The following is a 16,979-nucleotide window of genomic DNA, read 5'->3' as shown; positions in this document are numbered from 1 at the left end:
CAGGTCCCGCTGTACTGCAGCACTTTGCAATCTTTCTCCATTTAGAAACATAGAAACATCGAAAATAGGTGCAGGAGAATGCCATTCGGCCCTTCGAGCCTGCACCGCCATTCAATGAGTTCATGGCTGAACATGCAACTTCAGTACCCCATTCCTGCTTTCTCGCCTTACCCCTTGATTCCCCTAGTAGTAAGGACTACATCTAACTCCTTTTTGAATATATTTAGTGAATTGGCCTCAACAACTTTCTGTGGTAGAGAATAATAACTTGCTCTTTGATTTTATTTTCTGCCAAAGTGCATGACCTCACACTTTCCAACATTATATTTCCATCTACCAAATTTTTGCCTATCTATGTCCTTTCGCCCACTTCCAGCGCAGCCTGCGCTATTCGGCATCTTGGTAAGAGCGATAACACGGGCAGGACATTTGTGCGGCGACAGTATGTAGAGATGGCAGATCATGAAGTCAGTCAGCATGTAATGCTGATTTGACACAACGACCTGCCATTTTGGACATCGCTGCTCCATTCAACACCCTCTCCTAAACACGCACAGCTGAACGTGCCTTCAACTGCACGAGGGACCGCCCACCAGCACTATTTAAAGGGAAACGTCCAAATTGCAGGTAAGTAGATTGTTTCTAAGATGGAGCCGAGGCACCAAAGAAGACAAGCTGCTCGCAGAGGGAGGAGGAGGAAGAGTAGGGCTCGCAGCAGGAGACCTCACTTTAGGGTCTTCAGGCAGCACTTCGAACCGCATCTAAGCCAGGAGCAGTGTGTTCTGTGGCTTCGCATCATCAAAGAGGTGGTCACAGAACTCTGCCATCTCTTGGAACCAGACCTGCAGCCTCAGAGCAGAGCTATGACAGCACTGCCAGTGGCCCACCAAGCTAACGGTGGCCCTGAATTTACTCACCAGCAGATACTTTCAGGTTGGAATAGTCGACATAGCAAATATCTCGCAGTTCATCGACCATCGCTGCATCCGGGAGGTCACAGGGACTCTATACTCTAGGAGAGGGGACTTCATTGTCTTCTCTCTAAATAGAGAGAAGTAAGAGGAGCACACAATTGGCTTTGCCAGAATATCGGGCTTCCCTATGGTGCAGGGTGCCATTGACTGCACACATATTTGGCTTTATGGGTGTTGCATATCAATGGTAAGATGCTCCGTAACCGCAAAGGATTCCACTCACTTCATGTGCAGTTGGTGTTAAACCACGTCTACCACATCATGATAGTGAATACCCAGTATCCTGGCAGCAGTCATGATGTCTTCATCGTGCGCCAACCCGGTGTGCCACCAATTTTTCAGCCACCACTTTGAACCCGAGGGTGGCTGCTAGGCGACTAGGTCTATCCATTCTACACCTGGTTGATTACTCCCTTCCGCAACCCCACCACTCGTTGCCAGCAATCATATGACGGCCACGTTGCCACGAGGAATGTCATCGAGCAGATCATAGAGGTGCTCAAGAAACAGTTTCGCTGCCTTGACCACTCAGGAGTACCCCTCCAGTACTTGCAGGAGTGGATGTCCCAATTCATGGTGGTCTGCTGCATCCTCCACAACCTGACTATCATGAAGCTGCAGTCCTTGCCACCACAGATTCCGTGACCACCTCAGGAGGAGGAGCAAGAGAAGGAGGAAGGGAGGAGGCAGCATGCAAGTCCACGTTCTGGACGCCTAACCATGAGTGCATCGTCAGCCTCCCGTTCCCCTGAATGAATCCCCAGAGACCCATTGCTCAACACTTCCCCACTTTACCATCCCTCTGTCACGGAACATCACAACCACAAAGCTGAAATGAAAGCCAGCACAAAACAAACATTTCAATCAGAATTTATAAATGATTCATTCCAAAACTACATAACAGTCCACCCTTGTGCATTCCCTTAGTGCCTGTCTTTTGTAAGCTTTTGCCTATCCTCGTGCTCCTATGAAGTGCTACCCTAGTGACTGCAGTATGGCTGGTAGAAGGCTGCTGACTTTCAGCACACGAGACTGTAGATGACCTTGCAGAATGACCTCGAGCAGCTCTGGACCTAGAAGGTCTGGCTGTACACTGCACAACCTTGGCATGGGTGGTAGCATTCTGGCTGGCTGACTGGCAAAAGCAAGGGCAATGGCGGAGTGGCAGTGGTATTAGTAAGAATGCTGTCATCCTGAGAGAGAATAGCAGATTCGTGCTCCACAGAACCACTGGTACTCCACAGAACCACTGGTACTCCACCCCGTCCCCGGGGCGGCGCCTCAGCAATCCTAGTAATTTGTAGGAGGACAGCTTGCTTGACTGCTGTGAGACTCTGCAAGCCCCTTTCCACACTGGTAAACACAGTTACGTTAAAGCAGCAAGTTGAGCTTCCAGTGCAGCACTCGGATGTTGGGTCTCTTCCACTTGTGCTGTAATGGAAGGTGAGACATCACCTATCAGACCCTGCATCATGGTTGGATCCATTGTTCCAGCTAAGGTGTGCGCACGCTGCTGCGCAGTAATCTGAATGGTCCCGCACAGGCCTCTCACTGGTTTTTACATTGTACATCCCGCGCATGAGCAGAAATTTAAAGGGACCGTGCAATAAAAGAAACAGGCCGTGCAGAACAAAGCACAACTTACAGGGAACATTGGTTGAGTCCACGTGCTCTAATGGAAATGCCCATTACTTCAATCCTGGAAATCATGGGCTCCAAGCTCTGTGTAAAGCCTGTGCAAGGTTGGAGTTGGACTCCTCCATGCTCCTTGACAGTAACAACAGGCTCTCTGGAAGGCCTGCAAATGCACCAAGCATTTCTGTGTGCATGCCTATCACCGTTCTGAAGGCCAACCCATTGAAGTCCTCAACTGACTCCTCTGCAGCAGAACCCGTGTGCGAACTCGCCTTCCGGGAAGGTGGCACCTGTGCTACCCTTTCCCCTTGCCTGGCTGCAGGCCATTTGTGTAGATTCTGCCTCTATACTACCCTGTATAGTACGTGCAGTGCCATTTTCTGAGCTGGTGCCTGCGAGTGTCAGATTGAATGACGGCGTTTCTTCTTTCCCATCCTGTACTGGCTTGGGTGGTTGGAGTTCTTGGGTATCTGAAAAAAGAGAAAGGCACAAGGGTAGAGTTCTGGTGAGGGGAGGGGGGAGGGGTGGGAAGCAAGATGTACGTGCTTATACCATAAGCAGTTTGTAGTTGAGAAGAGATTGTGGGATGAGGGGAAAGTGGGATGTGAGGAGGAGGATTCAGTATGAGCGTACCGTCATCATCAATGCTTTCAGCCTCACTGATCGCTATGGCCTCAGTGACTGCCCCTCCAATGATTTCTAGCACTGTCTCCTCCTACTGTTTCAGGTACTGCAACCATGCCTGCCTCCCGTCTGTTAGCTGCTGCTGGCGCCGGTTATGCATTACCTTGGCCTGCAAGAGAAAGGGAAGCATGCCAGTGAGTGTAGTGCAATGTGTTTGGGTGATCTGCCTGTCATGGTTGAATAGCTGTCAGTGTATGAGATGTAAGTGTGAGGTTTGTAGCAGTTTTAAGTGTGTGAGGGTCAGGAGAAGCTATGATTGAGAGGTATGAGTCATGATTGATAGAGATTGTTAGGTGAGTAATGGGGGTGTGGTGCATTGAACCGTGTGAGAGGCTAGTGGTGCAGTTGGTGGGATATGGCATTTAGCAGTGAAGATGCATTCACTGACTTTGACCACCCGCGTGAGGTCATTAAATTTCTTTCGGCACTGGATCTAGGTCCTGGAGGAATGACTGGTGCGCTTCGGCAATCTGTTCCCACTGCCTTCTTGCAGTCAATCTGGAGGGCCTCCTGGCCCACTGCGGGTAGAGGACCTGTCTCCTCCTTTTGACACCCTGCACTAAGGTTGCCAGTGCTGCGTCGGAGAACCTAGGTGTCTTTTCTCTGCCCTGTTGAGCCATAGCTACCTTCCACTTTATTTGCTATAGTAACAATGAAGTGCTTCTTTCAGAAAGCACCTCCCCCTTCAAGAAATGCAGACTGTGTTTCACATTGCAGAATAGCTTTAAATAGAGATCATACTTCCCATGAAATTGGGCCCCCTGCAAATTTTGTATGCTGCCTGCATTACTTTCAACGGGCACGTGCAGATCTCTCATCGAGATCCTGCACCCGTTTTTGGGCCTTATCGAATTTAGCCCCATCAGACTTCATTTCTCACACCACATTTTAAATTTAGCTGCTCAATCACGTTCCAGTTCTTAAAAAAAGGGAGTGTTATATTTGACATTGTGACTGATTGTGCGCGCCTGATTGTGAGAGCCAATGCTGTCTGCATCGTTCTCTCGCAATGCACCAGGAAATGGTGCAACGCCACTTCCATCCATATCAGTCAACAGCTTAAAATAAGTGTTCTAAAGCAAATATTCTGCCACTTATTGGCCCTAAAATTCCGATGTTCCGGGTCCGTACGAAGTTTCTACAGACCCGGAAAGGCATCGGAAAAGCCAAGTTTCAGCGCGCAATGCGCATGCGCTGAAAACCGGCTTTTCCGATCTGTCAAGTTTCTGGCTTGACCGATCTTGCGCATATCTGGAGCGAGGACACTTGCAGGGCAAGATTTCCGATATTTATGAATATCTTGCCCTGCAAATGTCCTTTAAAATCTTGCGCCTGAAAAAGCACATAGAAACATTTTAAAATAAAGTTGGAAAAACACATTTTATTTTTTTTAAAGCCTCCCCACTATGGTAAGGTAAGTTTATTTTAAGGCTTAATTAAAAAAACTTTTTTAAAAAAGCCGGGAAAATAAGTTTTTAGTAAGAACTTTAATTTAAATGAATGTAGTTTATTTTCTATTTTTTATTGTGTTTTGGGTGTGTGGGGGGGGGGGAGCGGTTTCTCATTCATAGTAATAGGAGTTCCGGACCTACGTAACTCCTATTACTATGAATGAGAATCTATACTGATTGGCTGCTGTCTCCAGCTCCCGGCCTGCGCACGTCCCCACGTGCACGCTCCGCGACATGCAGTCACAAGAGGACTCAGGCTCGGAAGTTCGAACGGGCGCAGCAGCAACAGGTAAGTGCGCATCTTTTTTCCCTATTTCACTCATTTGCCCGCGGGAAGACCTCAATCAGAATTTCAGGCCCAATATTTATGAAAAGAATGAAAGAAAATTTTTAATGTCACCTTTATAAAATACAGTAATTATAAATAAAGCTTAAAAGTATAAGCTGCATTCATAATCGAAAACACTACTCGTGTGTTTGGCATGTGATTGCGATAAGATTTTTGATCCTGCAATAATTTAAAGTGGCATTTACCCCCTTTCGAATTTGGCAAGTCTTCTGTTTACAATGTGACACAGTCAGTAAAAGAAATCTCACTAACATATCAACACATCACTTGCACGTGACATTATGACAAAAATTATGCATTGTTTACTCTTCCAAAAAGACATCCATTTTTTTCGTGAAGATAGCGCCCCTTTAAAAATAAATTTACTTGAATGGTTTTGCAGCACTTGGGGAAAAAAAGCCGAGCAAAAATGGCAATTATTGACAAAGGGATATAAAGAGTTGCTGTAGGTTTCATCGCTACCCAAAAGAGACAATACCTGTAGTAATAGCTGCCGCTGCCGCCCCCCCGCCGTATTCCCTTCTGCTACATTCCAGGATAGAGCTGAGCTTGTGGATTTCTGCAGATTTTTGTCACCCGAATCTTGGTGCCTCAATAGTTGCGAATGGACTGGAGACGCACTCCTTACCTTTTGCACCCTGGTTGCACATGTGTTCGCATCCAGTTCCGTAGTAACTTTTGAACAGGTAACATGTTGCTGTTGTGCAGGGTTAGAAGGAAAGAGCTGTGCATTGTCTGCCATTGGTACCAGACGGTGTGCAGGGGAATAAATGATAACCTGCAGAGATTGAATAGAAACAAAGTAAACACATGGATTGGTTTGTGCAGCAGGTGTGACAGAATAAGTAAATGTAACTTGACTCTCTTTTTCATGTTTTCTTTCTTCAGGGTCTGTTAATTTATTGTCAGCAGTTTACAGAATAAATCTGACCAGTATATGCATTGGATAACTTAGTTGTATATGTGTGTGTGTCCCACCCCTCAAAGATATATCACCTCTTGGTAAAAGTGGACTGATCCAAATTGAGCCCTCAGGGTGATTGACAACATGTTTGCCAGAACATAATTCCATGCTATTGAAAAAATTTTCTAGTATAAATACTGTAATGCCTTAGTACAGGGTGAGACAAGTTATGTTTGCCTTTCACAGGTTACTGAAAAACTTTTCATATATATTTCTGCTGTAACTGTTTAGCCTGCTGTGTATAATACACTTCTGGATGATAGGGTTGAGTGTTTTTTTTTAATCTGGTGCACTGAAATTATTGCATGCTTCCAACAAATATTTTCAATATTTACTTGTCCAGAAACTCAAATTTCAAGACATTAAATCAGGTTTGAGATAGTTGTGTTTGAACAGATTTTTGCCTTGTAGACAAACGTCATCTGATTTTACTTTGATATGAACTAGGTCAACTGATATCGTTTTTTTCCACAAGGTTAATTTACTCCTTATTTCTCAACCAAGTCAAAAACTTAAAAGGTTTAGGAAATGGATGTTAATAAAAATATTATTTATTAATATATCATCTCAACACTTAACATTCTAGCTTCAAAACATATCCTTGGCACTTCTAACTGCTATGACAGCCACTTGCTGTTACTTTATTGATAGCAGATAATCAAACACGCCCGAAGATCAAAATCCTAACTATAGATTGGCGTGGTCTTTGAATCTAGAATAATTGTCAGGAGATTGTTCAGAAGGAATTTTTAGAGGAGGTAACCAGGAGGGTTGATGAGGGCAAGTGCGTATGATGTAGTGTATATGGATTTTAGCAAAGCTTTTGATAAGGTCCCACATGGCGGACTGGTCACGAAAGTAAAAACCCATAGGATGCAGGGAAAAGTGCCAAGTTGGATCCAAAATTGGCTCAGAGGCAGGAAGCAAAGAGTAATGGTTGTTAGGTGTTTTTGTGACTGGAAGGATGTTTCTAGTGGGATTCTGCAGGGCTCATTACAAGGGCCCTTGCCTTTTTGTGGTATACATCAGTGATCTAGACTTGAATATAGGGGGCATGATTAAGAAGTTTGCAGATGATACTAAAATCAGCTGTGTGGTTGATAATGAAGAAGAAAGCTACAGACTGCAGGGATATCAATCAACTGATCAGGTGGGCAGAACAGTGGCAAATGGAATTCAATCCAGATAAGCATGAGGTAATGCATTTGGGGAGGTCTAACAAGGCAAGTGAATACACATTAAATGGTAGGACACTGAGAAGTGTAGAGGAACAAAGGGACCTCGGAGTGCATGTCCACAGATCCCAGAAGGTAGCAGGCGAGGTAGGTAAGGTGGTTAAGAAGACATAAGTCATGCTTGCCTTTATTAGCCGAGGCACAGAATATAAGAGCGGGGGGGGTTATGCTTGAACTGTATAAAACACTGGTTAGGCCACAGCTTGGAGTACTCCGTGCAGTTCTGGTCACTACATTGACAGGAAGGACGTGATTCCACTGGAGAGAGTACAGAGGAGATTTACGAGATGTTGCCAGGAGTGAAGAATTTTAGTTATGAGGACAGATTGGGTAGGCTGGGTTTGTTTTCCTTGGAACAGAGGAAGTTGAGGGGAGACTTCATTGAGGTGTATAAAATTATGAGGGACCGAGATATAATAGATAGAAAGGGCCTATTTCCTTTAGCAGAGGGGTCAACAACCAGGCATGAATTTAAAGTAATTGGCAGAAGGTTTAGAGGGGATTTGAGGGGAAATATCTTCACTGAGGGTTGTGGGGGTCTGGAACCCTCACCACATTTAAAAAGTACTTAGATGTGCACTTGAAGTGCCTTAACCTGCAGGGTTACGGACCTAGAGCTAGAAAGTGGGATTAGGCTGGATAGCCTGTCGTTGGCTGGCACGGACACGATGGGCCGAAATAGCTTCCTTCCGTGCTGTAAACTTCTATGATTCTATTCTGTGACTCTATGAAGGAGTATAATTGATCGATTTTTGTTTCTGCTGCTTCATGGGTGATAATTAATTAAAGGGTGGTTGTGATTATTCTTTTGTGCTTCAATAAAATCTTAGAAATTTAAAGCACAGAAGGGAGGCCATTTGGCCATTGCGCTGATCCCGGCATTGAAATAACTTTCTGCTTTGTCCCTTTCCCTTGCAAGTCATTCCTTTCAAATATTTCCCCACTTCCCTTTTAAAATGCTATTATGGGTTTTGCTTCCATCCCTGTTTCTGATTGGGCATTCATACAAACATAGAAACATAGAAAATAGGTGCAGGAGTAGGCCATTCGGCCCTTCGAGCCTGCACCACCATTCAATAAGATCATGGCTGATCATTCACCTCAGTACCCCTTTCCTGCTTTCTCTCCACACCCCTTGATCCCTTTAGCCGTAAGGGCTACATCTAACTCCCTCTTGAATATATCCAATGAACTGGCATCTACAACTCTCTGCGGTAGGGAATTCCACAGATTAACAACTCTCCGAGTGAAGAAGTTTCTCCTCATCTCAGTCCGAAATGGCTTACCCCTTATCCTTAGACTGTGTCCCCTGGTTCTGGACTTCTCCAACATCGGGAACATTCTTCCTGCATCTAACCTGTCCAATCCCGTCAGAATTTTATGTTTCTATGAGATCCCCTCTCATCCTTCTAAACTCCAGTAAATACAAGCCCAGTCGATCCAGTCTCTCTTCATATGTCAGTCCTGCCATCCCAGGAATCGGTCTGGTGAACCTTCGCTGCACTCCCTCAATAGCAAGAACATCCTTCCTCAGATTAGGAGACCAAAACTGAACACAATATTCCAGGTGAGGCCTCACTAATGCCCTGTACAACTGCAGTAAGACCTCCCTGCTCCTATACTCAAATCCCCTAGCTATGAAGGCCAACATACCATTTGCCGCCTTCACCGCCTGCTGTACCTGTATGCCAACTTTCAATGACTGATGTACCATGACACCCAGGTCTCGTTGCACCTCCCCTTTTCCTAATCTGCCGTCATTCAGATAATATTCTGCCTTCGTGTTTTTGCCACCAAAGTGGATAACCTCACATTTATCCACATTATACTGCATCTGCCTCGCGTTTGCCCACTCACCTAACCTGTCCAAGTCATCCTGCAGCCTTTTAGTATCCTCCTCACAGCTCACACTGCCACCCAGCTTAGTGTCATCTGCAAACTTGGAGATATTACACTCAATTCCCTCATCCAAATCATTGATGTATATTGTAAATAGCTGGGGTTCCAGCACAGCCCTGCGGTACTCCACTCGTCACTGCCTGCCATTTTGAAAAGGACCCGTTTATCCCGACTCTCTGCTTCCTGTCTGCCAACCAGTTCTCTATCCACGTCAGTACATTACCCCCAATACCATGTGCTTTAATTTTGCACACCAATCTCTTGTGTGGGACCTTGTCAAAAGCCTATCGAAAGTCCAAATACACCACATCCACTAGTTCTTCCTTGTCCACTCTACCAGTTACATCCTCAAAAAATTCTAGAAGATTTGTCGAGCAGGATTTCCCTTTCATATATCCATGCTGACTTGGACCGATCGCGTCACTGCTTTCCAAATGTGCTGCTATTTCATCTTTAATAATTTATTCCAACATTTTCCCCGCTACTGATGTCAAGCTAACCGGTCTATAATTACCCCTTTTCTCTCTTCCCTCCTTTCTTAAAAAGTGATGTTACATTAGCTACCCTCCAGTCCATCGGAACCGATCCAGGGTCGATAGAATGTTGGAAAATGATCACCAATGCATCCACTATTTCTAGGGCTACCTCCTTAAGTATTCTGGGATGCAGACTATCAGGCCCCGGGGATTTATCTGCCTTCAATCCCATCAATTTCTCTAACACAATTTCCCACCTAATAAGGATTTCCTTCAGTTCCTCTTTCTCACTAGATCCTCGGTTCTGTAGTATTTCCAGAAGGTTATTTGTGCCTTCCTTCCTGAAGACAGAACCAAAGTATTTGTTTAACTGATCCGTCATTTCTTTGTTCCCCATTATAAATTCACCTGAATCTGACTGCAAGGGACCTACGTTTGTTTCACTAATCTTTTTCTCTTCACATATCTGTAGAAGCTTTTGCAGTCAGTTTTTCTGTTCCCAGCAAGCTTCCTCTCATACTCTATTTTCCCCCTCCTAATTAAACCCTTTGGCCTCCTCTGCTGTATTACAAAATTCTCCCAGTCCTCAGGTTGCTGCTTTTTCTGGCCAATTTATATGTCTCTTCCTTGGATTTAACACTATCCTTAATTTCCCTTGTTAGCCACGGTTGAGCCACCTTCCCCATTTTATTTTTACTCCAGACAGGGATGTACAATTCTTGAAGTTCATCCATGTGATCTTTAAATGTTTGCCATTGCCTATCCACCGTCAACCCTTTAAGTATCATTCGCCAGTCTATTCTAGCCAATTCACGCCTCATACCATCGAAGTTACTTTTCCTTAAGTTCAGGACCCTAGTCTCTGAATTAACTGTGTCACTCTCCATCTTAATAAAGAATTCTACCATATTATGGTCACTCTTCCCCAAGGGGTCTCGCACAACAAGATTGCTAATTAGTCCTTTCTCATTACACACCACCCAGTCTAGGATGGCCAGCCCTCTAGTTAGTTCCTCAACATATTGGTTTAAACCTCTCCTAACCTCTCCTTTCACTCTCATGTCTTCTATTTGTCAACTTGCCAAGCACTATAAGTAGTTTTTTCAGATTTTACTTTATCAAGGCCTCTCATAATTTTGAACACCTTGAATAAATGTCTATTTAACCTTCTTTGTTCCAAGAAAAAGAATGGCAATTTCCTTATTTCCTCCTCATAATTTAGCACCTCTCATCCCTGGCACAGGTATCATCTTAGTGTATCTCTCTTCTGTATCCATTCCATGGCCATGAAATTAGAGCATTTAAAACTAAACCCAACATTCTAACTGGCCTAACCAATGATTTGTATAGGTTCAGCATCACCTCTTTGCACTCTGCTTCTATTAATAAAACTTATCTTTTTTTTCCACAGACATCACTATTTACATCCCTCTAATCTGAAAAACATCCATTAGCCTCTGCTCTGTTTTCTGTCTTTATCTAACTGCCTATCCATGCTGCCACACATCCTTTAATACTGTGTGCCTTAATGTTATCAACAAGCCCCCTCCATGGCATTTTTTCAAAAGCCTTTGAAAATCCATATGAACAACATCCACTCCATTTCTTTTATAATTATATTCCATTATCTCCTGAAATCTGTGCTGCCTGTCCTTAATTAAGCTGATAATTCTTTCATTTGATCACGTGTTATGGTTTACAGTAGCTTATCCACTACCGAAGTTAGGCTGACTGGTCTATAGTTACCTGGTTTAAAACCGAGATGGTACCTACCAATTTTTCTTTATACTTCCCCTTAGACTGTCTTCTCTCTTTCTATCAACTAAAGGAGTGGGGAGGTCTTTTGGTCAGTATTTACAACCCAATAGTATTAAATAAAACTCTTGCACTTTAGGAGGGTTAGGGTTGTCCCACAGACTAGTCAAGCAACAGCCTGACATTGGGTTCAATTTTCCCCAAAGATTTTTTTTTGCGTACTTGAAACGTTACGCCTGTTTTTTGGGGGCCCAAGTACAGCAAAAAAAATGTTCTAAGTTTCCCCGTTGGATTTCTTCATTTTGCCATGACCTAACCTGTCCTTTAGTTTTGGGGTTGGAGCCTTGATCTGCACCAAAAAGATCGAGTTGCCACGGTAGCCAAGGACACAATGTGTGCTGAGGCTGCAAAGTGAAACATACAGCCAGCTCCCAACGCATTAAAACACATTGCATCAATTTAAAAACACATTAAATACATTGCATCGACTTGTAAACACATTAAAATATATTGCAGCAACTTACCTCCAATTATCAAAGCCAGTCCTGCTCCCCGCCCCTAGCCCTGGCCGAAGGGCTTGCCAGTCTGCTCCCCCGCCCCTAACCCAGGGCGAGTGGCCTCCCGGTCCACTCCCTCGCCTCTATCCCAGGCCAAATGGCCTCCTCCCTCCCGGTTCGCGCACCTAACTACATCTGAAAGGCTTCCCCCCACCTCCTCTCCCTCCCCCCACCTCCTCTCCCTCCCCCCACCTCCTCTCCCTCCCCCCACCTCCTCTCCCTCCCCCCACCTCCTCTCCGCCCCCACCCCCCTCCCACCTCTCCTCCTCTCCTCCTCTCCTCCTCTCTCTCACCTTTCCTACTGCTGCTGTCCAGGCATCTGCTGCACTTAACTGCGCCGATTTCCTTACCTACGCCGATTTCTTTAACTCTCCAGAAGGTTTTACGGCAGACGCCACATACGCTGGCCTAAGCAGCAGCAGCAGCAGCAGCATCATCATCATCATCATAGGCAGTCCCTCGGAATCGAGGAAGACTTGCTTCAAATCTTAGCCTAAGTTCTTAGGTGGCTGTACAATCCAATACGAGAACCACAGTCTCAGTCACAGGTGGGATAGACAGTGGTTATGGGGAAGAGTGGGCGGGGAGCCTGGTTTGCCGCACGCTCCTTCCGTTGCCTGCGCTTAATTTCTGCATGCTCTCGGTGACGATACTCGAGGAGCTCAGCACCCTCCTGTATGCACTTCCTCCATTTAGGGCGGTCTTTGGCCAGGGACTCCCAGGCGTCAATGGGGATGTCACACTTTATCAGGGAGGCTTTGAGGGTGTCCTTGTAACGTATCTTCTGCTCACCTTTGGTTCGTTTGCCGTGAAGGAGATCCGAGTAGAGCACATGCTTTGGGGGTCTCGTGTCTGGCATGTGAACAATGTGGCCTGCCCAGCGGAGCTGATCAAGTGTGGTCAGTGCTTCAATGCTGAGGATGTTGGCCTGGACGAGGACGCTAATGTTGGTGCATCTGTCTGCTCAGGGGATTTGTAGGATCTTGCGGAGACATCGTTGGTGGTATTTCTCCAGTGACTTGAGGTGTCTACTGTACATGGTCTCTGAGCCATACAGAATGTACTCTGACTGGGGGACTTCAATGTTCATCATCAACAATGACTCGTGGCACCATGCTGACCAAGCTGGCCGAGTCCTGAAGGACAGCTGCCAGACTGGGTCTGCGGCAGGTGATGAGAGAACCAACACGAGAGAAAAACCTACTTGACCTCGACCTCATCAATCTACCTGTCGCAGATGCATCTGTTCATCACCGTATGGGTAGCAGTGACGAATGCACAGTCCTTGTGGAGACGAAGTCCCATCTTCACAGTGAGGACATGCTCCATTGTGTTGTGTGGCTTTACCACCATGCTGAAAGAGATAGATTCAGAACAGATCTAGCTTAAAGGAAGATGGTTGTGGTGGTTGGAAACCAATCATCTCAGCTCCAGGACATCGCTGCAGGAGTTACTCAGGGCAGCGTCCTAGGTCCAGCCATCTTCAGCTGCTTCATCAATGACCTTCCCTCTATCATAAGGTCAGAAGTGGCGATGTTCGCTGTTGAGTGCACTGTTCAGTTCCATTCGCAACTCCTCAGATAATGAAGCAGTCCGTACCTGCATGCAGCAAGACCTGGACCACATTCAGGCTTGGGCTGATAAGTGGTAAGTAGCATTCGCACCACACAAGTGCCAGGCAATGACCATCTCCAACAAGAGAGTGTCTAACCACCGCCCCTTGACATTCAACGACATCACCGAGCAGCTGAGGATAGGCTGGGTAACCGCATCTATAAGCACATGGTTGCCAGGTAAACCCTGATTTCTGTTTGCCTCTTTTAACAGGATTACTTTTAACTTTTTAACTTTCTGGATAATGGTAATGAAAATAAATTGTTGCAGACAGTAGGTCTGTCTGCATCTCAAAAGGATAAAAAAAAATAATTTGATGTTTTGGGTAAAGTTCTTTCAGTAGAGTTCTGACTAAGAATCTCTACCCAAAGCGTGAAGCTAACTTTCTTTCTAATTTCAGATATATGTTTTTTTCTGAGTGGAAGAATGTTTCCACTGAACCAAGTGACCTTTATTCACGCGTGAGCTTTGTCAAGTGACACAGTCAACAGTCCATTCAAACATGGGGGTAAAGAGAGGGGAGAACATGACAGCTGAGCCCAACCCTGACCTCACTCTATCCACACACTTGCACTTCTAACAGGGGTGAATAGACTTTGACCAGGGCACCAGGAGAACGCTCGTGTTCTTCTTCAATGTCACAGAACAGGAAGATGAGGTCAGGGTTTAACATTTCATTACTAGATTATGTGCTCAAGTCCTGAAGGAAGGTTTGATGTTGACAGTGGGTGCAAAATGTGACAAAATGTCCATGGTCCCTGTACTGATATATATCTCTCTCACCTTGATATGTACAAAACTCACCCTCCAAAAGGATGTGCATTTGTAACAGCTGCTCTATTTAATTTTCAGTTTCCAGAGCCCACATGTACAATTTGTGAGGATCCTTGTAATAATAAATATACTTTGTCTTTTTGTTTTTTGACTTTAGATATTCCCAGTTTTATTCAGAGGAGGAGTTCTGCCACTACAACATGTTTAATCATTATTTCTTTGGGGGAAAGGTAGGTGACAGCATGTATGAGATGCAGTATCTGATTATATTGGTGCATTGCTAATGTAAAGTTTCCTTAAAGGGCAAGGAAAGTCTAATGGAAATACTTCTTGTTCAAAGTAGTTCCCCCCCATCATTTAAAGAAAGTGCACTTGTAAAAATATTCTTTGATTTAAAACAAAGTACTTTTTTGCCCAGTTGCAATTTTAGCATGTTGGATCTCCATGTCCGTCGGCTATCCCAGTAAAGGGGAGGAATTCTGGAGTGCCGCTATTAATTGCAATGGAGTCTGGTAGCTGAGCCAAAGCTGCCAGATCCCAGGAAAATTTGCAACCAAGTTGACCACCAACTTGCCCCCATTGCAGTCAAGAATACTTTTACATGCAGCCAACCTCAGCATTTTCAGCAAATTCCCAGGTACAGATCTAAATTTCTCAATCTGTATCCATTGTAACCCTACATAATACTGCACGCACACAATGAACAAGTACTCTGGTTCAAGGTTAAATTAGTCCCATTTAGGTGTATAATTAAATGCTAGTTCATAATTCTACAGCTGGCACATAGTTGCTTTGCAATTTGACCAGTAATATATAATATATTAATGCTTGTTACACATTCACCTAAAATCTTATAAATGTTAGCAGTGGTCAAATGCATCAGCATGACAATAGACACAAAAGGAGAACTCCACGCTCTGTCAATAAGAAATAAGTAATTCTTGAAGCATTGCATGACCAAACACAGAAATGCAAGAACATTGCATGTATTTGTACTTCTTCAATCAATTTCTCTTGTCTTGTGTTAATTTGCAGTTATGTTAAAGGTTGTTCTCACATTTTGCTGGATTTTACAAACCCTGTATAGAACAGGCTTTTGCACAACACCTAGCCATTTACTATGGGCTCAATTTTCCCCAGTCATTTGTGTCGATTTTTGGCACGCCATTTTTTCTGGTGTATTTATTTTTTTCCAAGTTTCCCCCTGCGATCTGTGCCAGCGTAACTGACTTAGTTATGATTTTTCTAGGACAGTTTTTTTAAGTCATTTTTTTTCAATTTTTCGCAGTTTGGCCAACACTTTTTCTTCCTAGATCGGCGTGTCTGGCCACTCCCAAAAAATCTTCTGGGCACTTAAGAAAACCAGCGCACATTCACAAATCGGCACTGAAAGACGCCATTGTTTTTAAATCAAAGATTTTGGAGGGAGTCAAGAACACTGTCAAAATCAATAATAAAGTTCAACTTTTTTTTAACTGTCAACGTAGAAGTGTCAATTTGTTGGATTTCAGAAGTTTTCTCTTTTTTACTTACTCACTCACACGCCACCACTGAACGTCTTGAAGCAGGGCTGGACGTTTATAGCTTCAGTCGGCAGAATCGGCCCCGCGCCCAGACACTGGCTCGGGGCTCGGCTACAAAACAAGCCGGGGGGGTGGTGGCGGGGGAGGAGGAGAGAGAGAGAGAGAGCGAGGTGTCAATCGGCCGTTGAGCACGGCGAGCGAGGTGTCGATCGGAAGCCTTCTGCACACTGAAGACTGCAATGAGCGAGGTGGGGGTTGGAGGAGGGAGGGGGGTGGGGTGGAGGAGGAGGGGGTGGGGGGGTGGAGGAGGAGGGAGGGGGTGGGGGTGGAGGAGGAGGGAGGGGGTGGGGGTGGAGGAGGAGGGGGTGGGGGGGTGGAGGAGGAGGGAGGGGGTGGGGGGGTGGAGGAGGAGGGAGGGGGTGGGGGTGGAGGAGGAGGGAGGGGGTGGGGGGGTGGAGGAGGAGGGAGGGGGTGGGGGTGGAGGAGGAGGGAGGGGGTGGGGGTGGAGGAGGAGGGAGGGGGTGGGGGTGGAGGAGGAGGGAGGGGGTGGGGGTGGAGGAGGAGGGAGGGGGTGGGGGAGGAGGGAGGGGGTGGGGGTGGAGGAGGAGGGGGTGGGGGGGTGGAGGAGGAGGGGGTGGGGGGGTGGAGGAGGAGGAGGAGGAGGAGGGGGTGGGGGGAGGGTGGAGGAGGAGAGGGTGGGGGAGGGGGGGTGTGGTGGTAGAGGAGTGGGGGAGGAGGGGGTTGGGGTGGGTGAGGAGGGGGTGGGGGGGTAGAGGAGGAGGGGGTGGGGGGTAGGGAGGAGGGGGTGGGGGGGTAGAGGATGAGGGGGTGAGGAGGGGGTGGGGGGGTAGAGGAGGAGGGGGTGAGGAGTGGGTGGGGGGTAGAGGAGGAGGAGGAGGAGGAGGGGGTGGGGGAGGTGGGGTAGAGGTGGAGGGGGTGGGGGTGTAGAAGAGGTGGAGGGGGTGGGGGGTGTAGAAGAGGTGGGGGGGGTAGAGGAGGAGGGAGGGGGGGGTGGAGGGTAGGCACAAGACTGCAATTAGTTAAGGGGGAGGGGAAAGAGGAGAAGTCACAAGACCTTTGGGTGTGGTC

At 46.1% G+C, this 16,979-nt stretch overlaps 1 protein-coding gene across 2 annotated transcripts in view; it reads left to right on the top strand.

Moving 5' to 3' along the window:
- The window catches only part of zcchc4 (zinc finger, CCHC domain containing 4), a 131,513-nt gene that overhangs the window by 71,175 nt on the left and 43,359 nt on the right, over positions 1-16,979 (top strand). For both annotated transcript variants that reach the window (XM_070870721.1, XM_070870722.1), the window contains exon 6: positions 14,525-14,597. In XM_070870721.1, coding sequence (XP_070726822.1) covers positions 14,525-14,597 — 73 coding nt within the window. The remainder of the gene's footprint in view (positions 1-14,524; positions 14,598-16,979) is intronic.

Source organism: Pristiophorus japonicus, chromosome 2 (assembly GCF_044704955.1).
Source record: "Pristiophorus japonicus isolate sPriJap1 chromosome 2, sPriJap1.hap1, whole genome shotgun sequence".
Lineage (NCBI taxonomy): Eukaryota > Metazoa > Chordata > Chondrichthyes > Pristiophoridae > Pristiophorus > Pristiophorus japonicus.
This window is presented reverse-complemented; position numbering and strand designations above follow the sequence as displayed.